This window comes from Pteropus alecto, unplaced genomic scaffold (assembly GCF_000325575.1).
Source record: "Pteropus alecto unplaced genomic scaffold, ASM32557v1 scaffold78, whole genome shotgun sequence".
In the NCBI taxonomy this organism is placed as follows: Eukaryota; Metazoa; Chordata; class Mammalia; order Chiroptera; family Pteropodidae; genus Pteropus; species Pteropus alecto.
In genome coordinates this window covers 6,892,370-6,917,653 of record NW_006443124.1, presented here as the reverse complement: position 1 = coordinate 6,917,653, position 25,284 = coordinate 6,892,370, and the positions used below count along the sequence as shown (strand labels likewise).

The window sequence follows — 25,284 nt, the reverse complement described above, 5'->3', positions numbered from 1 at the left end:
AAGCACTATGTTAAGGTATATAATCATGATCTCTGCCCTGGAAAACCTTCATCATACATATCTCTGGAATGCAAATATTTTTGAAATAGAACCAAAGTTAACATAATGTTGATTTCAGCTTCTATATTCACTCATGCAGCCACCAATGTCATCCAGTTTAGAGAGCTGGAACAATTGACAGTAACTGTCATCTTTGCCAAGTCCACATTTTTCGGCTTGATAATTTGAAATTCAGTGTATGACAACAACATAAACCAATGAGATCATCAGCTATAAGACTAAGTTGTTTTGGCTTCTTGATTAAATTCCCATAATCAACTAGATATTTTTTCCACAGTCAGAACTTACATTGTTTTTTTTTAAACAAACTATCCCTTTCTCCTCTTCCCTCTCCCTGTATCTATGTAAGGGGAAGAAAAAAGTGCACAGGGATTCAATGAGATTATGACCATCACAAAATCATGGGCTTTCCACTGCCCCTTTATCCAAAAATCCAGGTAAGAGCATCTCACCATTCGGCATACCCTACCTCTTCCTTAGAGGCCTTCGGCTTTTGGGCCTTCCTACCATCTGACTAGTCAGGCTCCTTCTCAAACTCCTTCCACTGGGACCACACCTTCTGCGACAAACTGACAACCCAAATATTTGTAGGTTACAATCTAACTATGTACAACCATATTTTTGCCAAACATTTACACCTGACTGCTCTTTCCACTAAAGACGAGGATGTGATGATTGCAGAAGCATTTAGTGTTTTCCCAATCCTCAAGCTCATCAGCAGAGATGCTCTGAAGCATGAAGGCTCACACTCTTATTTTAGGCTTTCATAGTGAGAGAGAAACCAAACTGTGTACACAGGGGAGAACTGGTATAGTTATTATAGATGTGATTTATTATCCCTATTAAAGCATGGCACTGTCTGTATCCTAAATAAGTTTCTTACAAAAAACAAGTACCATAAAAACAGTCATTGAAAAAAAAATGGCCCTTAGTTTATCCAAATTTATTGTTTAATAACGTTTAACTATTTGTTTCTTCTTGTTTGCTTTATAATTGTTTTCCTCCACCTGGAATACTTTGATACTTCTTATTCATACATTTAAAAAATAATTATTGGGTTCCTAGTATGTGCCAGGTTCTGTGTTAAGTGCTGGAGACACAGCAGTGAACACCCTAGGCGTGATTCCTGCCTGGTGGTGAACACAGTATAATTATGCCCGTTGCATGGCAGACTCCCACTTATTGTTCAGTGAGCCTAAGTTCAGCGTAAGCATGGTGTCACTTTTTCTGGACAGTCTCTGTGACCTTATCTAGGTTAAACAGGGCATCCATATTCTCTAGGCCCCTAGCAGCTTGCCCAGATCACATTGGCAACCCCCCCAAAACTAAGACTCGGAAGGTCTATATCTTCAGTGTGAGAACAAGGAAAAACCTACAGGGGAAAAGGAAGGATATCTGACTGTCTTCACGTTAACTACGGATGGAATAGAAAAAAATAAAACTCTTCTCTGAGAATTCCTAAACAAGTTTGCAAACATATTGCGAGGACCCAGAATTTCACACTAACTGTGTGACATAGAAAAACTCTGAGCTGAAAACTATAAAAGTGATCACTTTAGTGCCCCCAGGCATCTCATATAAGCAAAAGTAAATCCTCTCTGGAAATGCTACAAGTAAGTTTCCAAAAAGTATGACTTCATAATAAATTAAAACACAAAAAAATTAAAACACAAAAAAACACAAGAAAATGATGAATTTCATAATAATACCTGCAATGACTACAAATATTCTATTTCAGATATTTCAGATTCTATTTCAGAATATAAAGAAGGTATATGTGTGATATTGTGATATAATAAGAAATATGTATTTTGTCTTTGTCTCAAGTTCCTGGTACAGAGCTCCTAAAACCCTTGTGATTTACTGAGTGATAGAGGTGAGAGGAGTATATTTTGCTATTCATAATAGATCCCTTTCTATTACACCTGAGTTTATGCTAATGAGGTGACTTAAGGTGTTGCCCCTAGCTAGCCTCAGGAAGGGGCTGATGCCAGAAAGTCCAAATGATTACAAGGTTGGAACTTTCAGCTCCGCCCCTGACCTCCAGTGAAAGGAGGGGAGTGGAGATTAAGCTATATAAAAACTCTTGAATAAGATTTGATGAGCTTCTGGGGTGGTGAATAGGCCCATGAGCCGGGACAATGGTACACCCCAAAAGCCTCAGGGACAGAAGCTCTTGAGCTCAAGACTTTTCTAGATTTCATCCTACATACCTCTTCATCTAATTGTTCACTTGTATCCCTTACAATATTCTTTATAATAAACCAATAATAGAAAGTAAAGTGTTTCCCTGGGTTCTGTGAGCCATTATAAGCAAATTATTTAACCTGAGAAGAGGGTCAGAAGTGTGGGTAACCCATAGACCCACTACTTGGGATTGGTATCTGAAGTGGGAGGCAGTCTTGTGGAACTGAGCCTTTAACCTTTGGGTCTGTGCTAACTCCAGGTGGTTAGTGTCAGAATTGAATTAAATTGTAGGAAACTCCATTGGTGTTCACAGAGAATTGGAGAATTTTGGGTGTGCAAAACCCACACATTTGGTGTCAGAAGTGGTGTGAGTTAAGAGAAACAGTTTTTTCTTCAGTATATATAATATTTTTTAAAGGAACTATAGGAAATAAAGATAACAAAGGGATAAGAGATTAGCAAAATTGACCAGGCAAATTTGAAAAAGAGTCAAATGAACTTACAGAAATAAAAAATACGATAATTGAAATTAGAAACTCAAAAGACAGGTTAACCATCAGATATAACAGCTAGTTAACTGAAAGATCATCTGAAGAATTTGCACAATATAACACACAGAGAAAAAGAAAGGGAAAACATGAAAGAGAAGTTGAATTGCATTGACAGTGGGGTAAGAAGTTTCAACAGATGTCTAAAAAGGATTCAAGAAGGAGATATTAGAGAGAATGGAAGAAAGGCAACATTCAAAGAAATAATGGCTAAACATTTTCCAGAATTGATAAATAACCTAAATTCTGGAATACCAAAAATTGCCATGTTGGAAAATAGAAGGAGTCTACTGCCACGCTATCCTGAACACGCCTGATCCCATCTGATCTCAGAAGCTAAGCACGGTTGGGCCTGATTAGTACTTGGATAGGAGACCACCTAGGAAGACTAGGTGCTGTAGGTGTAAAAAAATAAATTAAAATAAGGGATCATAAGCTGACAAGGTCCTTGCAATCTGTGAGGTCAACCAAGGGTTGCCTCGCCCCCCCCCCCACACACACACACAAGAAAAATTTAAAGAAAATAAAATGAAATCCACACTTAGTTGACTCACTGTGAAAGTTCAGGACATCAGGGAAAGAAGAGATTCTAAAATCAGGCAGCAAGAAAAGACAGATTAATCTTCAAAGCAATGACAATTTGGCTGATAGCTGACCTTTCAGTAGCAATAATGGAAGTCAGAAGACATCAGAATATATCTTCAAAATGTTAAGAGAAAATTGCCATCAACTCCAAATTCTATATCCAGTTAAAGTACATTTTAAAGATGAGACAAAATAAAAACATTTCAGATAATACAATATTTGAAGAATCAGATAAAATTTAAATTAAAAAAAATGTACTACCAATAGATGTTCATTAAAGGTAATGCCAAAGGATATACATGTGGAAAAAGGAAAGTAATTACAGGAGGAAGTTCCAAAATGCAAGAAGTATTGGTGACCAAAGAAAACTGTAAACATGTTATAAATCTAAATGAACATTGGCTGTCTAAATTAATAGCAATAATGTCTAAATTCAACTATTACTGAATAATTCACATATATGGGGAGAGGGTGAATGGAGTATTATAATACTTTAAGGGGATGCTAAATATATCAAAGTCATAATTAGTTGAGTTAAATATGTCAAAATTTCTATGTAATCACTAAAATAAAACTGTATATAACTTCCAGTTTATTACAGATGATAAAATAGAATTTGAGGCACTTAATCCAAAAAAATAGATAAGAAATTTTAGGAGCAGAAAAAGTAATAAAAAAATAGAGGAAATAAATCCAAATATATTAGTAATTACAATCAATGTAAATATATTAATTCTTCAATGAAAAGCAAAATATGTCAATTTTTTAAATGTAGCTAAATGTTTACTGCAGACATAATTAAAACAAGAACATAGAAAGGTTAAATTTAAAAAAAAGATTAAGAGTATATATATTTTTTCAAAATAGTTTAATATAAACATACCCTAAACTTCATCAGTGTTACTCATACCCAATAAAATGTGTGAACATAGGCATTGAAAGACAAAATATACATATCCACATTTTTCATAATGTAAACTTAAGTAGCTATCAATGATAGAATAATGAATAATAAATTCTAGTATATTTATACCATATAATACTATACAACAATGAAAATGATCAAACTACAGCTACAAGCAACAACATGATGAACCACATAAAAATAATTTAAATGAAAGAAGCCAAACACAAACACATACTGTATGATTCCATTTAAAAAATTTCAAAAGCAAGGAAAACTAAACTCTGGATTTAGAAGTCATTTCAGTTAAGAAGAGAAGCCTTTTTTTGGGAAGGAAAGAGTTAGTGATTGAGAGAAGGATCATGAGGGAATGTTCTGTATCTTAACCTAGGAGGTAGCTGCATGAGTATATTCGCTTCAGGACAATTCAGCCAGCTGTCTTATGATTCGTACACTTCTCTATGTGTATTTTATACTTGAAAAAAATTTTTTTTAATTCCCTATGATTTTTTAATTAAAACTAAACATAATTGTTCTCCCCCAAAAGCAAACTAAACCATCGTATTTAGGGTTACATATTTAGGTGGAAAATATATTTTTAAAAAAGGTCAAGAAGTGATTAACATAGAAGTCATGGTAGTAGTACCTTTGGGAGGAGGGGAAAGAGGGGGTTGTCTGAGTGTTAAACAGTGTTCTGTTTCTTGATTTGAGTGGTAGTTACATGGGTGTTTGTATTAAGTTATTATTGAGCTGTGTATATCTTTGTTTTGGGGATTTTTCTATATGAACATTACACAATAAAAAGTATTTTAAAATAAGCTTTTTAAAATAGATAATATAAAAGAATGTCTTCGTGATTCTTAAACAAAATACAAACTCTTTCACCATAGGGAAAAGATTGATAAATTCAGTTGCATTATATCCGACACCATAAAAAGAGTGACAATTCAAGGCAAAGGACTGGAAAAGTCAGTTACAAAATATCCAACTTGAAAAAAGTACTGTTATCCATATTAGATATAGTACTCCTAGAAATCAATTTAAAAAGTTTTAAAAGACAATCCAAAGAAATTGCACCAAGAAAACCCCATTTTTTATAAATCCTGCAAATAAGGGGAAATACAAATGGCCAATAAATATATGAATAAATATTCAACCATATTATTATCCAGGGAAAAAGCAAAGTAAAATGAAATACAATCACCATCATACACCCACTAGAAGAGCTGAAATTAATAAATCTAATAGTACCAAGTTGTGACAGAGATGTGGAGACAGTAGATAGGTGATACACAAGGACCACAAGGGAGACTTTGGGGAAGGGGTGTTGTCACATCTTATTTCTTGAACTGGGTGGTGGTTACACAAGCATTTGCTTTAGAATTCTTTTTTATATTGTACATTGATAGTTTCTGCCCTTTTTTGACTTGCGTTCATTTTTCGACTTTAAAAGTTGGAAACAGTGGGGAGCTTAAGTGGTAATATCTGAATTACCTTATTTGCTCCTGAAGTTCAGCTTAGAAATATTGATACATGCCCATAGTTTAATGTCCAGAGAATATATTTAATAGTCATTTTGTGTTCAAACACTGTCAATATATCAAAATAAGGGTCTTTATTCTTCTCATTTGCTCAGAAAACAACTCAGACTTGACAAATATGGAGTGAGCTATTTGTAAAAAAGAAAAGAAAAGAACAATAGTTTTTTAGATGATGGGCAGAACGAAGCATGTGGCAAAGGAGTACACAGAGGTGGCTATGGTAGGCAGAATAATGTCCACATCTTTGAGATGTCATTATTCTCCTGGAACCTGTGAATATGTTAGGTTGGTTACATGGCAAAAGGAAATTAAGGTTGCTAATCAATTGATCCAGAGCTAGGGAGATTATCCAGGTGAGCTTAATGTAATCACAGGGTCTTTATAAATGGAAGAGAAAGGCAAAAGAGGTTGGAGTAATTAGATGTGAGATTGACTCAATCTGGCATTACTGTCTTTGAAAAGAGAAGGAGGCCATAAGCCAGATTTTTCCCTAGAGCCCTGATTTTGGCCCAGTGAGACCCAAATCAGACTTCTGACCTACAGAACTGTAAGATAATAAATTTGTGTTGTGTTTTTTTGTGTGTGGAATAATTGTAGGTTTATAGAAAAGTTGCAAAGATTGTACAGAGTGTTCCCAGCTTCCCTTAATGCTAGTACTTAATGCCTTTCTTTAAAAATAGACTTTAGAGCAGTTTTAGCTTCATGGCAAAATTCAGCAGAAAGTGCAGAGACTTCTTTTTTGGCCCTTGCCCCACATATGAATTTGTATTGTTTTAAGCCACTAAGTTTGTGGCAATTTTTTAGAGCAATATTGAAAAACTAATACAATGGCAAATGGCATTTTTAGGAAGAAAAAAAGAGAGGTAGATGATTTAGGGATACATACATGTGTGGTAAAATGCTAAAGAAAAATAAGAGAATAATCCAAAATTCAGTATAATTGTTACCTCTAGTAGAGGATATGAAGCATATAGGTGGGATCCCACAGGACAGGGCTACACTAGCCTATAAGTCACCTCTCTGGGAACTAGAAAAAGGATCGTTCTCTGGGCAGATGAATTAGAAGATGACAGCCCAGTAAGCCCACAGCCTAGCAACAGACAGAGCCCTTGTACCCAAGGAAAAGTCTCCATCCTCCAGAAGGAGCTCTCTGCTCCTCTTGGCAAGGACCCTTGTGCAGCACCTGATTTGCACCACGGTGCTGGAAGCCCCACCAAGGGCTTCTCAAGCTGGATAGAGGGTACATGGGATTTGTTTTTCATAATTACTCTTCAAACTATGTATATATAAAAGTATATTATATAGAGTATACATAATATAGTTACATAATATATTCTTATGTAGATATTGTTCACAATTGTAAATGTTAAAATATTCAGCAATGTGATGAAATGTAGTACCATTGCACTCCATACAGACCTTTGCTAGTACTTCAGCACCACTCCCCCTCTGTGTACAATCTAAAAATCAGGGAGTTCTGAAGGATATTAAAGTGATGATTTTCTTAACTCCATGTAATCTCTTTTCAGAGTTGGGGCAAGCTACCCATGAACAGGAAAACAAGATCCCCCTTCTTTCAGCCTCATTCTTATTTTAAATAAAAGGTTTTATCTGTTTTCTCACCCAAATATTATACACAGTGGTAAAAGCTAAGTGTGTAAAACCACAGAGAAGTTAGTGGGCACCTGTAAGGCAAGAAAGCTCCATGAGACCTAAAGAGGAATTTCATTATTAGGAATCTGATAAAATCTGACATGCTGGCCTGATAGGAAGCAAAGAGATAAACAGATGAACGTGGAAGTTTCTGTGCCAGCACAGAAGCCTTGGATTCTGAGATACTGCAACTCCAGGACCGCTTTGACTCTACCAAAGGAGCCCAGGACTTTTTTTTTCTTTCTTTTTTTAACAGCACAACTTGGGCAAAACATTTCCTGAAACACCTCTCCCTCACTCCCATGAAACACCTCTCCCTCACTCCCATGAAGTCCTGCTATCTTCAGGACTTCACTTTGGTTCACTGGTCTAACAATCCAAGCTCCAAACCATGAAGAGGAAGTTTTGCTTCTTAACATAGAAGCTGTTCCCATCCTTCCAGACCTAAAAGTGCTAGGCTATACCCAACTATGATGCCAGATCAAAACAAGTACTCACAGAGGGACTGAAACATGGTCTGATTCACACCACTACCCTTTTTATCATTTTTTTTTTCAAATACAGTAAGTCCTTACTTAATGTCATCAGTAGGTTCCTGGAAACCGATTTTAAGCAAAATGATGTATAAAAAAAAACAATTTTACCATAGATCGATTGATATAAACAGGAGTTAAATTCCTACAGCATATTTCTGGTCACAAAAACATCACCAAACTTCTAAATAAAGATGCCAAACACTTCTAATATTCGACATTGAAATAAATGTGAACTATGCACACATTTAAGAAAGATTAACAAAAAACAAGTAAGATAATTATTCTCCAACCAGTTTATTCCACTTCGGGGTTTCGGGTAGGGCTGGAGCCTATCCAGGCAGATCAGGGTGCAAGATGGGACCCATCCTAGACAGGACACCCTTTCACCACAGGGCTCATTCATACACACACACACACTCACTCTCTCAGACTGGGACAATATAAATTCACCAATTCACCTCACATGCCCATCTTTGGAATGTGGGAGAAAACTCTTACAAACATGGGAAGACATGCAAGCTCCACACAGTGGCTCTGGTGGGAATCAATATTTTTTTTCTCATTAATGTTATAATAAAATGACATTGAACAAAATGACATCATTTGAAGACCTGCTGCATGAAAATAATATATAGTCATCAGGAAAATTTTTAAAAATTAGAAGAATAAAGAATAAAAAGCAAAATTCTCTCTTTACCCTGTATTCTTATTCCCTTACCTGAAAGTAAACCTTATGAGATATATCCTCCCAGGCCTCTTTTCACACAATTATAAAACACACGTGCTCACATAATTATTTTTCTTAATATAAATGAGATCATACCACAAGGTACCACAATATGCTATTTATACATCATAATCCATAGAAATCTATCTATATAAGTAAATTTAGGTTGTTGCCAGTTTTCTCTTTTAAAGACAGTAGTGTAAGAAACGTATACTTGTGTATTTTTGTGTATAACAGATTCCAAAAAAACAAAATTGCTGAGTTAAAAATTAACGCATTTAAAATTTGATGGATGTTACTAAACCTACCTTGGAAGAGGCTTTATGAACAGTGTAGGAGAATGATTATTTGCTTAAACTTCCACTAACCATAGATATTATGTATATTTTTACTTTTGCCAATTTGATAAGCAAAAACAGTGGTACACGTCATTTGAGTTGCATTTCCCCAGTTACAATTGAGACTGACTATTTCTTATTCAGTGAATTACCTAACCATCACCATTGCCTATTTTCCTGCTTGCAACTTCCTCATTTTGATCATTAGACTGGCTACTATATATTGAGCACTCGTTTATGTGCCACCCTTGCACTAGGGGCTTTAAAATATATTTTTTGCTTTAAAACAACCCCTTTTACAGATGACAAATATGAGAAACATATTGAGATGAAATTCAAACCCTGGTCCTTTTCACTGGTCTCTTTCACTCTAAAGGCTACATTTTATCCACTATATCATTATACCAAAAAGCCTTATTTTATCCAAAAGTGGAAACCCCAAAGGGAAGTGACTTACCCAAACACTCACTGCCTCATAGCTACATCCACAACTCAATCTGGACCACTGGAGGGCTTTTCGCCATCCTGGTCTTCCTGGAAAACAAGGTTGAAAACTACCAGAAGACTGTTCAGGCAAATATATCAGACTTGCCTGCCTATTATCTGTGTCCTTGGAGATAAAAAACCAACCTGCAGGACAAGGGTCAAAGATAAGAGGGAAATATTAAGAAACATGGAGACCTTAGCTCTAGTCTAACCATATCACAATCAAAGCAGAGAGCCAAATAGCTGGACAAGCCAGCCATAGGGATTAGTATGATTTCCAGTCACCTCTCAACACCCATCAGCCATGCTAAATTTTTTGAAAAACTCTGAGGCTGGACAAACTATCAATCATCAGCATGAGTAGCAAATAATCAGTTTGAGGTATTACTCTTTATAAAATCAAGATGTTTTACAGTCCTTTTATTAACCCAGAATGAAAACTGTCCCTAAGAATGTCACCTCTGTTTTTCTCAAATGTGAGTAACTTAATAAGAAGCATAGGAAATGTGATTTTCTGATTTTATTGTTCAAATTGATTATAATCTTCTAAAGAAAAGGAGAATAGGGTAAATTATGTCTAAGAAACTGCCAAATTCCCTTCCTTCCAAAAGCATTCCTTAAATGCTATGTAACACATTGATAACAGCTTGAAGCGGGGTACATGGAGGTGCATTAAACTAGCCTTTCTACCTTCGGATAATTAAACTTTTCCAATAATAAAAATTTGCTTTTTTTTTCTTTAAAGGCCTACGTGCCAGACATTCAGCTGGGCACTGGGGGTCCAGTGAATAGAACATAGTTTCTATTCTTCTGAGGGGCAAAATCCCTTTGATTATCACGTTAACATGTTACAAAGCACTTTCACGTGTATTATCTAATTCATCCTATAAATACATGTTATGATTGCAAATTCAACCTGGAAGCCTCCTAATTTTTATTCTTCCTTTTCTTCTTGGTTCTCTGTGATAAATCTGAGGGCCAGATCTCGAACAGGGAGGATAATGGTTGGGGTTGGGAAGGGTAAGTAAGACCAGGATAAGGAGACCTTTATCCTACAGACAAAGTTAATTTCAAGACACTTCAGACAATATTATCAGAAACTTAAACACCACCTCCACCCTTTAAATACTTAGAGTGAGCTTATCACTCTCAAAAACTTCCTTCGAATTCAGGGTGATTCTATTTCAAGACAGTTAAACTGGGTCACAGAAAAAGAGCCACTTTCCCAGGATTAGATATAAAATGGAGTAAAATTTCATTCCCTTCAACTTCCAGAATCTCATTCTGTGAAGTTCAACCATGAAGGTGAGAGGACTAATACTTACAACTAAATTATGTTTCAAATCAGATCGATCACTGGCTCCACAGAACTTCCCAAGTAACTCATTTACCTTTGGAATTTTGTTACCCTCAGCTCTCAGAATCTACAGGATATGTTCTGCTTCAATTCTCTTTTAGAAGTTTCTACCTACTAATTTTTTCCCATATGGCTGTAGGTTCCTATTCATAGTGTACAAATGTCCACTTCTTAACAAGTTAGCCCTGAAAAACTTCTTCAGAGAATTCAGTCACACTAAGTATACTCGCTTGCTTCTTTGTTGTCTAATTCTTAAGTGTGAGAAAGGGAGCATGAGTTTATGCTCAAAGACTGTCTGTCAGAGACAAGTACTCGCCTTTTATCTCCACCACACCCACAATTACTTCATCTTCCAGCCTCAGTTTCCCTATTTGCTCACAACCTAAAATCAGATGCCCCTTTCTTCTTCCCAGGAAATGTAGGCAGATTTTGATGTAAAAACAGAGCCAAGGATTCTCCAAGCTCTTTCAGATACACAACTGAACAACTGTTTCATTGTTCAAAGATCTTACACCTGCCACAACCCTGCAGACAACATAATTTCCTAGAATGAAGGAAGACAGAGTAAAAGGCAGTGGATAGAGGTGTGATGGCTGGAAAGAAGCCCTGGTTTCCCCCAATTATCACTCCTCCAGCTTTATCGGGGAGCTATAAAGGCAATCAACCTGACTCACAGCCAGCATTGCTGGTCCCAGACCAAAGAGGGTTAAGAAGTGAAATATGGCTGGGTCCCAGGGTTGCAGGATGACAAGCATTATGGGATATATTATTCCTAGGACTGGCTGGCTTCTCTCACAGATCCTGAGTTTACTGTCAGCCTCATCTCACATATGTTCTCAGTTCTGAGGATCCTTGTTGCTGACAAAGGGATAAAGGGCAGGACTGGAAGACACCCCTACAGCCCCGGGTAGAAGAGCTGGCTCAAGTTGCAGGACATCTAACTGTGAGAGAAGGAGAATGCAAGATTTTCCCCAGTATCTCTAAGCACTTCTCTAAGCACTACCTGTTGACAGTACCTCTCTGCACCAGCCATGAACGGGAAGATTCAGTAGAGCCAAGTGAATGGCCCGAGAAAAAAGCTCCCATTGTCCCTAAAACAAGCCCATTTCACTTCCCAGCCTCCGGGAGAACACCAAGTAATGAGAACGGCAACCAATGAAGCATGGGAAGAAAGCATTACCTCATCAGGGTGAGCCCCCATTGGCTGACGTTACTCTGGGCAAGGCTTTCACGGAAGTAAATAAACCCTTGCCAGGAACACAGACTCTCAGAAGACCCCTACTGCTCTTTATTTTCAAATTGAGAAAAGAGGTGGATAGGAAACAGTAGACCTCTTCCTAACATTTTTCTTAGCATTTGTAGTTATACAATGGTTATGAGAAGGTTTAGATCTCCTCCCCTAAAAAATTATTATTGGGTGACTTTTGGATGAAAAAGGAGCCACCTGCAACAGATTGATAAAGAGGAATCAGAGAGGAGGAGGCAAAGTCAGTCTTGTTCTAACTTGTGGAACTGTCAGAGGGACAAAGACCAAAAACATTGAAAATCAAAACACTTTGGAGCAGACTGACAAGAAACTGACCTTGTTTTTGAAACTTATTTTTTGAAACTATCCTTATAGCTACAGCCTTCATTTTTAGTGCAAGGTGACAAAAGATACCCTGTTTTTTTAAAAAATAAGGAAATAAATGTCAGCAGACAAAAGTTCTAGTTTATGACTTCAATCCTATAATGAAGAAAGCTCTCAGTAAATGTCTTTCTATCAAATCCCATATGTCATAGAGACAAGAACAAAAGACTGTTGTATGCATGCTTCAAAAACTGTTTGCATTTAACGGTTAAAGTCAGGGGACAGGAAGCCACGTCTCCTAAGACTGACTGGTTTTCATCAGGTAGAAGTTATTAGCACTCATTTAAGAACTCACAAACAAGGCACAAAAACCACTCTAATTTCAAAGATGGAGAACTGAGTATTTGAGAAAAGAGTCCTGTTATTATACTACATGACCACTGAAGTGAATAATCATTTTTTTCAGGATCCTTTCCTCACAGCCTATACCCTGCACGATTTATTTCTCAAGGATTTCCCCAAGCCAGAATCCATTTTCTTCAGAGGATGTTGGTCTTTAGTCCTGATTTAATGTGGTGAAATTGCTCTCTTGTAGAATCCCAGTTTGAAGAGTTTAGCACAGATTCCGACATGTTTGAGACTTGCTGCTTGCCGCCCGGACTGGGCTCAAACAGGCCTGGCCACAAAGTGGAAGGGGGCTTGGGCTATGTTGTAGCACAAGCGAACCAGTTAGTGGGTTAGCGTGTTTCACTTAATTCACTTAAAAAAATCACTGTTCTTAAGCCCTTAGGAAAACAACAACAATCTAGGATTATTCTGTCAATTTTAAGTTTAAATCGATATGGAATAAAAGATTATGTTCCCAAAATAGCTTCTGCCCCTGGGGTCTCCTCTTGATTCAAGCTTGGCTCCTACCACTTCCAGAGAAATACACTATAAGAGACAGCTCAGCGTTCCCTCATGCAAGTTTCCTTGATAATTTTCACAATTTGTTGAACACCTATTGTGTGCCAAGCACTTCCCATATATCAGAGGTTCCCAAGCTTTCTTCGTTCACAGATCCTATAGTGTCTCAGCAAGTTTTCCATCTTTCTCTTAGGCCAAAAGAAACACCTAACAGCTCCATTTATTAAATAATTAGATCCAAACAACTTTAAGAGCATTTATGTGTTAACGATTTAGTAGTTGTTTGGGGAAAATGTAAATTAAAAGAAAAATATTATTATTTTATTCTTAAATAACCACAATTACTTATTAATGAGATGTTTATACCTAGTGTACACTGCTCAACTTCTTAAACATATTGGATACCACCACCCTTATTTCGTGTTCCATGTTGATTTTCACATACTTGCTTTTTATAACACTGAAAAGCCAGCTTTATGAAGATATGACATAAGGCATCAAGGAATGCAGCACAATCGAATGTTGAAACTGTGGACTACTTCTGGTCCCCAACAGATGTAAATATTTTTCCTTCAAAAATCGGAACTACCCCATGGTGGTACTCATGTGAGTTCACTGCAGAAACATGGGGTACTTCAACACAGCTCGGGAAACTTGAACATACACTGTTTCAGTTCATCCTTACAGCACATTTGCTTTGTAGGTATTACTTTGGTTTTATAGATCTGGGAATTAAGGCTGAGGACAGTTAAACAATTTACAAAGTTCACATAGCTAGTAAGTCATGGTGCTGGGATCTAAACCTAGGTCAGCCTGACTCAGCACCTACATGCTCTCGTAATTAGTCACACTACCTCTCTCATCACCACCTTTATAAGATATTAGAGTCACAGGCCATCAGAGCTGGAAGGGCTCTCAGGGATGATCTATTCCTAGCACTCTGGATTTAGATGAGAAAATTGATGCCTAAGAAGAGAAATGATTTGACCAAGACATACACTGATTAAAGGCAAAGCTGGAGCACAAGCCAGTCACTATGTTGAGGGGTTTATGTTTACTATTTATTTAATGTTAATTAATTTATTTAAAAATATAACATATATATAGAAAATGGCATAAAGCATAATTATAAAGTATATATATGTAATGTATGTATGTGTATATACATATATATGTAAAATCTTTACAAATAGTTACATAGAAAAGACCCATGTACCTACCACACAGATCAAAAAGAACACTGCCAGAACCTCAGAAGCTCCTCCCCTCAATCACGGCCTCCATCCTCCTTTTTAGAGGTGACCTCAATCCTAACTTTTATAGTCATCATTTCTTTGTATTTCTTTATAATTTTACCAACTGTAGCCATAGCCACATAAATAGTATATGCCTTAGACAATAAACAGCTTCTCTTCGGGGCCCAGCCTCCTGCTCCAGGCACCCCTGCTGCTCAGTGGCTCTACCCAGGCTGACCTTAGAGGATAGATCTTCCTGGTAGATTCTCTATTTCCTGGATCCCTTATCCAATTGCTTCTTGAGAAAACAGTACATGGAAAGTAAAAAGAAAAAGGTCAAAACTACATATCTAAAATGTCTTATATTGTGTTTTCAAATTTGATTAATAGTTTGGTTTAGAATAGAATTCTGGGTTAGAAATCAATTTCCATGGGACAGTTGAAGACATCTGTTTATTTCCTTCTACCTTCTAACGGCATTTTTGAGAATTTTGATGTGATTCTTATTTCTGTCCCTTTGTGGATGCTCTGTTTTTATCCTCTGGAAGATTTCAAGATCTTTTCTTTATGCCCAGTACTGGAGTTTAAGAGTGATGGATGTTGTGCTACACTATCTAGATACCCCTTCAGGATTGCAGGACTTACTTCCCCAGCTTCTGAGAATGCTGCCATGACCCTGAGCTGTCAGCCTTCTTTGGAGAATGCCTTGGCTAAAGAAAACTTCCAGGACCAGCCTGTACCCAATAACTGACAACATCGTGGTCTGAAGGCCCAGGTGCCTCACCTCAGCTGGCAACAATTTTGAAGGCCCATCCCAGCTCTAGAGCTCTCTATGGGTGGTCAGCTGAGGTCTTCATTGAGCCTGCATCAGAGCCCAACTTCTTCCTCTGCCCAATCTTGTTTCCTTTCCCTTCCTTCCACAGGCGTTGATCCCAGTAGCACTCTCTTGTAAGTGTGCTGCCTGCAAAGGTCCACTCAGAGTTTGCTTTCTAAAGAACCCAATTTGCAACTACAACATACTTTGCTGTAGGTCTTGTTTGCATTCATCATGTTGAACAATCAAATCAGTAGGCCCCACATTATTGCTAATGTTTACCTCCACTGTAAGTATGGTGGCATTATGCTCATTTTATAGATGCACGAACTTGTGCTATGAAAGCAAAATAACTTACACAGAAAAATTAAACAGGTAGTAAGTGTTTAAATGGGATTAGAAACCAGATCTGTCTTAGCATAAAATCGGGCAGTATTCATTCCTGGAGAGGCTGTAGGAATTTTGGCTACACACACTGAGTCCCAGGCTTTTTGAGGAAGGAAAGAAAAGCAGACATCAGAGTAGAAACACAGGAGCCAAGGACACATTACGAATACAGTTAATCGTATTCTCTCAGTATGAGCCTTTTTGTTCCTGTGGGAGAAAACTGATTCTGCCTGCTCCAAAGAACATTGTGCTTTCAGATACCATTTCATCCACTCAAATGAAAGCTGATTGTTTCTACAAGAGAGGTTTTGAGAAATATCAGGACAGAAACAACTGGTAAAAAAGAAAGATAAAGTGGAGAAAAAGAAGTTCTGTGTAATGCTTTCCGTTTCTGACGAAGATTTGGTATTTAATTTTATTGCCAGCAAAGCTCGTGTGCCATTGGGAAAATTCCTTTCCTCTCGGCCTCAATTTTTCCTTTGTAAAAATTAAAGAGCTAAAATAGATAAATCCCATGGGCTTTTAAAACTTCATAAATAACCTTTGAACATAGAACTTTGAACACCTATTCCCAAGACATAGACCTTCATTCAACAAATATTTATTAAATGCTTGCTCTGAGCTAGGCACAGTTCTAGGCACTGGGTATATATAAGTGAGCAAAACAAATCAAAATCCTATGCTGAAGGATCTGACATTGCACTAGAACACTTTTATAGTGTTTGTGCCAAACAGAGGTCTGAGCGCTTTAGACATACTAACTCATTTAGTCCTCATGACATCTCTGTGAGGTGTAGTTACCATTAACATCATCCCCATTTTGCAGATGAAGGCAGAGATACAGAAACATGAAATTATACTAACCAGTTACAGAGCTGAGATGTGGACCCAGGAAGGCAGTCTGGTTTCAGGGTTTAGATTCTTATGTTTGATGCTGCTGCTAACTCTAGAAAAGTCCAGTGGAACTACTTTCAAAATTAATCGGTTTTGAACTTCTTTCCAAAAGACCTTATAAAGTTGGCATGAAAGGCCAATTTTGAAACACTATATACTTAGAAGATTTACAACAGAAACATTTTCTATTCTATATATGAATAGAAATTGAGAGACAGAAATTATTCTTTTAGTAGCCAAGTAAAATTCTAAATAGAAATTATAACCACATATCATTCCAATATGATTGTATAGTCTATAACGTAAGTGAAGATAGTGCCAGCTGAATGCTTTGAGAAATTTATCCTTCTTACTAAGTTTTTTTATTTTTGGTATGCATACTCCTCGAAACAATCTGGCAGCTAGGAACCTTTACTTAATTTTGTAGTTAACAACTAATAATCGTAATACACTGTTTGCTGATATTAAACGTCATTCACAGAAGGATCTGTAAGAAAAGAGGATCTGTATAAGAACTTGCTAGTCGCTGAGCCCTCGGGTGTGCCCTCTGGTGGTGAGGTTGATTCTGCCTAAGCTCAGGGCAAGCTCTTAGAGAAAGTCTGAATGTCAAGCAGCCTGGGCAAATTTCCAAATTGTTCTATGAGGGCTGGAAGGGCTCTTCGATATCATCTTGTCTTGGTATCCTACTTTACGGCTGAGGAGAAAACTCAGGCTCAGAGGGGGAATTAATGATCAATGCAGAGCTAGAGCCCAGGACTCCTGAATAAATGATCAATTGTCCCAGTTTTCCCAGAATGTGAGACTTTCAGTGTTAAAATTGGGTAAGTCCAGGGAAAAATAGGATAACTTGGTCACTCTGCCTCTTGGTTCTGGCTATCCACTGCTTTTTAAAAATGTCTTCAGGAAGTGGCATCGTTCTCTGCTAGTCCCAAGCTCAAATAGAATTGTTATCTGTTTCCTTTGACTTCCTTTTGACTTCTACACAGAATTTTTAAAAACATATCTTTTTGCCTTTTGCCCATTTCTTTTTATCACCTCTACCTTGTTTTTTTATTAGAGAGTTGAGTTTGCAGGGCAAGTAGGGTTACAGTCATTTAGGAATTAAAAGAGAATGATTTCATCTCTAGAAAACCAAGAATTTTGACTTCCTCTTCTGAATGGTCAAAATCATGTCCAGAGATTGAAGCAGTATCCTCCATGATGAGATGTCAATAGATACCTAATTAGCTAAAACTGAAAAATCAATCAATAGGATTCAAATATGTTGTTTTTTTTTTTTAGAAATATGGAGGTAATACTAATAGCATCAGATAAAAAAAATTGAATGTTATTGCTTCTTGAGAGGAAAATGGAGATAAAGTTGAAGAGGGCTGTTGCTTTTCTTATCAAAACTTAGAGAACTATGAACTCTTATGAGAATGATTTCATAAGATTAACATAAATGATTTAACATAAAAATTAAGAGAAGACAAGGTAGACTGACATGTAGTGTCACAGAAAGGGGTCCATGATATAAAAGTTTAAGAACCAAGTTGAAGAATAAAAGCACAATTCTATTTTTAAAATTATATATGTATATATAAGTATTTGTATGTGCAGAGAAAAAAATCTATACTAAACTGTTCATAATAATTACTTACAAGGAAGTGGGATGGAGAAGACTCTCATTTATTATATTATGTATTTCCATTTTATTTGATTTTTTAGTAAAAAGAATGAATTAGTAACATATTTTTTTGAAAGCCCATTTGTTCATGTGTGCACATCAAATATTTGTTGTTTGGTTGATAACCTTTTCAATTCAAAGCGTCAAGAAAAGCATTCTATAAGTTTTTCAAGGACAAAGATCATCTTAGAAGACTAACTATAAACCCACCACAGTGCCAACCCTGAGCTGGCTACCATTCATTAGGCAGGTGCTCGATAAAGGCTGAACTTGTACTGAATCTCACATCAAATCAACAAAGGGCCCATTGTACCACTCACTGCCACCAGATGGCAGTTCTCTATCAGAAGTCTTCTTTGGAATTGCCTCATTATCCTCATTCCCCCTCCAATGTTTCCACGGAGTAACTTTATCTCACTGTAGTATTGTTATAAATTATTTCTACTTTTCTCTCTCAGACCAGACTGAGAGCTCCTCCAGGATCATCAACTAAGGATAATTCATCTCAGACCCATAAATGTTGGGTACTGGCCTGACCTAGGTAGGTAAATATTTTTAGAATGAATAAATGGATGGATGAATAGTTCTCTGAAAACTAATAAAATCCCACAGTTATCTCTATACTTTCTTCCCCAATGACAATTAAGAAACATTATTTGAGAACTTGTGCGCCCCATCCAGTGTCTAGAGATGGAAGTTTAGAATGGTAAAAGAATAAAAAATATAATAAAAGGGTTTTAGCCAACTGAAACTCTCCTTAGAGGAGCCCCTCCAACTCCAAACCTTCTTAGGCTAATGATGATGATGTAGCTTCTGCCATCTGGGCACCTTGGTCCAATGGAAGAAATACGCTGCTATCCTTGGAGAGAGCCCCGTATGGTTGGAATTGACAAGGCCTAGCCCTAGGGAGCTTTCACATTGATGAAGGACACGCACCTTCAAACATAAAACAGACCTAGTCATGGTTTGCAGACTCTAGTGTACCCCAACCCTCATAGGCCCATGTATTCAACAGACCACCAGCTCCTCCCATATTCCACACAAGAGGGCCCCCTCTTTTCCTCCCCACACCTGGAACTCTGAATCTGAAGGGAAACTGAAGAACTCTCTTCCTTCCCTGGGCATATTGTTGAGGAACTTTGCAAGTCATTGAGGCTAAATTGGGGGCCAAAGGGAGGGTCAGGAGCTCAAGCAGCTGTGGCATTTGGACTGGGAGTCAAGTATCCCCAGGGGGTGGGAAGAGACAAGCTTCCAGGCAGGAGGGGCGGAGACCAGAGAGTGAAAATCCCTGAGCTCTGCTCAGTGTCACAGCTCAGAAGAATATGCATGGAGGCTCATTCTCCCCCTTTCCCACCTCACTTATCTAATTAGCAGAGGAGTGTAAAAAGTCAGAAATCCTATCTCTTCTGGCATTCTCCAGCCACCTCTACCCTCTCTCCACCCTCCCATTCCACACCCCACCCCACCCCCAACCTGCTCTACCGTCTAAGTAGTCTTTGTAAGTGCAGAGCCCTAGAGAGAGCCTGGGAAAGAGCCTGGGAAAGAAACATGGGGGAATCAAGGATTTGGGGAGTTTAGTGAGAGTGCCCATTGGGAAAGAAGCATTGGCCTGGGATTCATACCATCATCATCACTGGGCAACCAGCTTGCCCAAAACTGTCCTGGTTTAAGTAGCTAAAGTCCCACACCATGGGAAACCCCTCAGTCTTAGGCAAACCAGGATGGTAGGATCCAGGCTCTCTTTGTGTAACTCTGAATAAGTGCCCCCTCTCTAGACCTCAGTTACTTCTTTGTAAAATGGGACCCACTAGCTCAGACACTCTATGGTTCTATGAATAGCCTCTAGATCTCCTGAAGCTGGGCATGGCAAAGGTGACTCTATCTTACACCTCACTGATTTCAGCTCCCAGTGCTTCCGTAGGACTCCTGGAATCTGATCTTCCTGGTACATTAAAGGTAGAAGGGGTCTTCAGGATATCTGGTCTTATCTCCTTTCTAGCTCAATGAAGATTTTTCCAGAGGTACATGTATTTATTCATTTTATTCCACTTACCACTTTCTGCCCTACATTATAGTTAGACACAAACTTCATTATATTCTATGCTCCTTGAGGGAAGGTAGCAAGGCCCATGGCTCAGCAAGGGTTAAAGCCTTATACATGATTAAAACAAATATTTTGTGTTAAATTCCACATAGAAATTTTTTGCTCTTTATCTCCTAATGGCCTCAAGGGAGAACACAGGGCTTCAATGGCATTCTGGGAGTTGGCTCCAAGAATTGATTGTTAAATTTGCAGGAATTTTGTAAACTGGTTGTTAAACACAGCCATTATTAACACTTAAATTATATAAACTTAAAATTAAACAAATTATATTAAAAACAAATATAACAAGTACTTACGTACCTCATTTTACTATTATCTATACTATTAAGGTTATTTACATCAATTATAACTATATGATCGATTTACTATATGATGTGCTACTGTTCATCTTTCTCAAGTTCATATTGGTAGTTTGAAATTGCTCATGGTAAGAGTATTTTACACCATGAAAATCAGCAAACACTACCAACGATGGCTTCTGTCACATCAGAACTGGTCGTTAAACATCTACCAGCACACCACTGGTTCAGAGATTATTCTGTCTGTTTTGTCATAGGCCCACTCTATCTCCACTGTCATTTTCTGCTCTGGTCTTCAATTCCAAATTTCCATTCCGAGAAGAGAAACCAAGGGTTGGATCATCATTTAAAAACTAATGAGATAATAGATCTGGGATTAAGGAAATGGGTACACAGGTTGGGGCTGCAAATGATTTGTAGACTCCAGTGTGGAGTGCCTGTCTTTGGCTCTTCTTCCAGGGGACCCTCTGTCCACAGTGAAGAACTTTGGTCAGTCTAGCATAGAGGTTTTTTGTTTGTTTGTTTGTTTGTTTGTTTGTTTGTGTGTTTGTTTTACAGCAGCAAAAGAATAACTTTATTGGAAGGGAGAGTAAGGAGACAGTACACTTCCAGACATGGAAGTCGGCCCAAGCAAGAGAAAGGTGGCTCAAAGGCCACAAAGAAGTCTTATATAGACAGAGCCCCAAAGGACTCTGAAGAAAGCATTGGTTGTCCTCCAGGTATCCATCTTACAGGTCTATCCTGATGGCAACTGAAGGATTCAAAGATAAGATGATTCCCATGCTGCCAGCTGGGGAAGACAATACTTCCCCATTTCCAGCCTATAATCACCTCTAGGATTAATAAATTCTGCAAATCTTAAAGTTATGATTATAGTATGCAAGAGAGCTGAGAAAATCTTTAGAAGCCACTCAACTTTCAACATTTTCCCTACTCCCTCATTTTACAGATGAAGAAAATGAGTCCATGGAGTAGTTAATAGCTTGCCTGAGGTCACACAACAGATTAGTGGCCAAACCCCTAATTAGGGCTCCTAATACCTGGAGCAGAGTCCTTTCCTTAACATCTTAAATTCCTTTTAGAGAAATTATATAATCTTTAGAGAATCTGAGCAGGAGCAAGCACAAAGTTTGTGTACAAAAAGGCACGCCAACTTCCCCACTGCTTCCTAGAAAATAAAGGGATATTTTTTATAGAGTACCAACTAAATGCCAGGTGCTACAGGGGACACAGAAGAATAAGACCCAGTAACTCAAACACAGAAAATGAATTTAGAATCACTCCTAAAACTCTTTAAAGGGAGGGGACTACTTTGCGGCTAATGCTAACCTGGTTCTGACCCCATTGAGAGTGGCGTCTTAAGAAGTGAAAGTTAAACATTAGATTCAGATAGGGAATAGTAGGAAACAGAGAGAAAAGACCACTGAGGCAAACTCAATGGGTTTTTCCCAGGTGACTCAAGTCTCACAGATCTCTTTTCCCCAAGGAGAGAAGCCCACAAGCAAGCAAAGGAAGAGTTTGCTGAGCTGAAGCAGAGCTTTAGTCTATTAAGGAATTTTTCATCTGTGACAGTTGCATCCTTCCTCCTAGAAAAATGAAACAGAAAAAAATACATAGAAAATAAGAGCCCAAATTTCTTATTATTAGGTTCGACATATCTAAAATTAACAACTTGCTATACAAATTTCTAAACACTTTCATTTCTGTATTTATCTTGCCACAGAAAGATAAGTTTGCAGCTCAACACCAACCCTGACCCATACTTTGAGTGCAGTGCCCTAAAAAGGCCTGGGGACTCCTTAGCCCCTGGAAATTCTTTGGTAGGGAGATGTCTGAGCTCTTTTTCTCATTCAAATTAGGTCTAGGGTACTGGGAAGTGATCTGTATATCCATGGTCATAGTCGGGGCTATGACTTTCTGTTTGTACTTTATCCTCAATCTCTCATCTGTCCTCCTCAGCCCCAGGAAAGAGCTTCACCAACAAAGGAAGATCTCCATTCCTTCACTGTATGCCCAATCCTACCTAATGGTGCCTCAGGTCCCTACTAGGGACCACAAGTTCATTCCTTCCTTCATTTGTTCATTCATTCATTCATTCATTCATTCATTCGTTCATCCAGGCATCATCTTAAGCACTAGTACAAAGTGAATCAATCTAAAAGATTCCTGTCTAAAGAGATGATGTCCTTGCAACAAAATAGAATCAGAAAGAAATCCATCAGTCTTTTCAAATACTACCCTTGGTGATCCAAAGGTTGATCCTCAAATATATAAGCAGCTATCAAACAGGAGATCTAACTAACCCTCAAATACAAAATGACAGACCTATTAGGAATGAAGGAAATTTACCAGAACTTACTTTGGTGGAAATGTGCTAGAAGGGACTGTTGCAGAGATGGCCTCTGACGTGTTTCTGTTTCATGGTCCCACAATTCCATGACTTTGATGGCTTTACAGTCACCAAGGGAGGAGGAAGAAATAATGCACTCTTTTATGTGGGTAAAGCATATAATTATTAACACCTTAGAGAGGATGGCAAGGCAAGAAATGGGGTCGCATTGACAGATGACACTGTAGCTCCAAGGGATGGGTGACCTACCTTCAGGGTTAGGAACCTCATCTGCTCCAGGCTACAAGATTCTGAGAAATAAGCCCTCAAACACAAAGAGACATAAGTCTCACTTACAGAGGAAAGAAACCTCCAGAGTACTGAAAGACTTCAGACCCTCTGTCAGTCTGGGAGAGAGAAAGGGCTGGAGGGGCGGGGCAGGGCTTTCCTTGAGGCTTTGGGCTGAGTCCCTCCTACCTGGTCCCCTATTGGGTCAGAGACTCCTGAAGCCCTGCCAGTGAGGGACAAATGAGAAGAGCTGTTGATTTTTCTTTCCCCCTTGGCCATTCAGAATTTCCCCCACATAAATACTGAGAAAGATCCTGCCCTCTCCTCCCTTTTTCTCTCTACTTGTCCCTGTGCTGAATCTGGTCCCCTAGGTGTGGGCATGGCCATGGAGGACCTGTTTATGCTCAGGGTAACTATGGGCATATGCTATGCCACCTTCAGTGCCTCTGCCTGGTAAGTTCTTCCCCCCACCTCTCACTCTCTGCCAAGGAAGCTCCCATTATCTCATCCCTGTTCACCACTGCCTCATTTTTGTTCTTTTTGGTAGGTCAGTGAACAATTTCCTGATAACAGGTCCCAAGGTAGGATGGTTTCTGCTTTTTCTATTTTTACCTATACAGCTTCCTAATGGAACTCTTTGGGAGAAGGAAAAGAGGGGAGGGAAAACAGTGCCAGAAGTCCCCCACTCAGAGGAACCCATGATTGTTCCTTAATGGAGAGCTAACTCTATTTGAGTCCTGCCTGCATCCTCAATCCCAGATGACCTGACCTGAGCCAGGACTGAAGCTCATAGCCCTCTCTCCTTTGCCAGGCCTACCTGACCTATACTACCAGCGTGGCCCTAGGTGCCCAGAATGGCATCGAGGAGTGTAAGTTCCAATTTGCCTGGGAACGCTGGAACTGCCCTGAAAATGCTCTCCAGCTCTCCACTCACCACAGGCTGAGAAGTGGTAAGTTTGTGCACCTGTGCAAGGGGGTATATGTGCCCGGAGGTGGGCTTGCAGTGTGTGTATGTATAGCATATATGTGCACAGTGAAATGAAAAATTACCTGTGACCTGCTGACCTGCCACTTCCTAGCTGTGTGACCTTGAGTGAGTTACTTCCCCTCTTTCAACCCCAGTTTTCCCATTGGGTCAATAAGGCCAGCTCTATTTAGCTCACTAAGAGTATTATAAAGGTTGAATGAGATGAATACAAAGGTATTTCTATACAAATGAAATAATTATTCTATTTTTTTTAATGCATGCCTGTATTTGGGTGTTTGTACACACTTATCTTGCACCGATTTGCATGAAATAAAAATGGGGAAAGGGCTCTGTGTTTGCAGCCCCTGAGGGAGTTTACAATCTGTTCAGCTGTCATAAAATCTCAACAACAGAGAAACTGGGAGATCACATTGAGCTGTGCCTCAGGTGGGATGTGTGTGTGTGCGCGTGCGCACTTGTCCAGCTGTTTGTAACTATGTGTAGTTTGCATAAAAGTCATTAATGTAGGAACAATAGTTGCCTGAGACGAGTCAAGGAAAGGAGTAAATGGGACAAAAAAAAAAAAAAAAGTCTGCTATAGGGTATACAGAAAGAATGGGGAGTTTGTGGAAATGACATGGGACAATGTTTATAGTTCAGTAAGATACAAGCTCAGTAAGTCGTAGCCATGATCATTATGATTATTACTTGGCTTCAGCTTCATGTCAGAAAGAAAAGGTCCTTCTCTCTTTCCTAAGACAGCCTGTGGCCCTGAGTCCTCATTGCCCAAGAACCAAAAGCAGTGGCTAATGAACAGAGGCCTAGGCTGAACTTCAGGAGAAAAGAGTCGTGGTCCCAACACCACAGCTGGTGAGGAAAGTGGCCTTGGTCTCATCACTCTCT

At 38.5% G+C, this 25,284-nt stretch overlaps 1 protein-coding gene and 1 pseudogene across 1 annotated transcript in view; both read left to right on the top strand.

Moving 5' to 3' along the window:
• The first annotated feature begins 3,080 nt into the window (after nucleotides 1–3,080).
• Nucleotides 3,081–3,199, top strand: LOC112471956 (annotated as a pseudogene).
• Nucleotides 3,200–23,591: 20,392 nt separating this feature from the next.
• The window catches only part of WNT8A (Wnt family member 8A), a 5,018-nt gene continuing 3,325 nt past the window's right edge, over nucleotides 23,592–25,284 (top strand). The window contains exons 1-3 of the mRNA XM_006923081.2: nucleotides 23,592–23,867; nucleotides 23,962–23,995; nucleotides 24,226–24,364. Of these exons, the coding sequence (XP_006923143.1) occupies nucleotides 23,794–23,867; nucleotides 23,962–23,995; nucleotides 24,226–24,364 (247 nt within the window). The 5' untranslated portion in view covers nucleotides 23,592–23,793. The remainder of the gene's footprint in view (nucleotides 23,868–23,961; nucleotides 23,996–24,225; nucleotides 24,365–25,284) is intronic.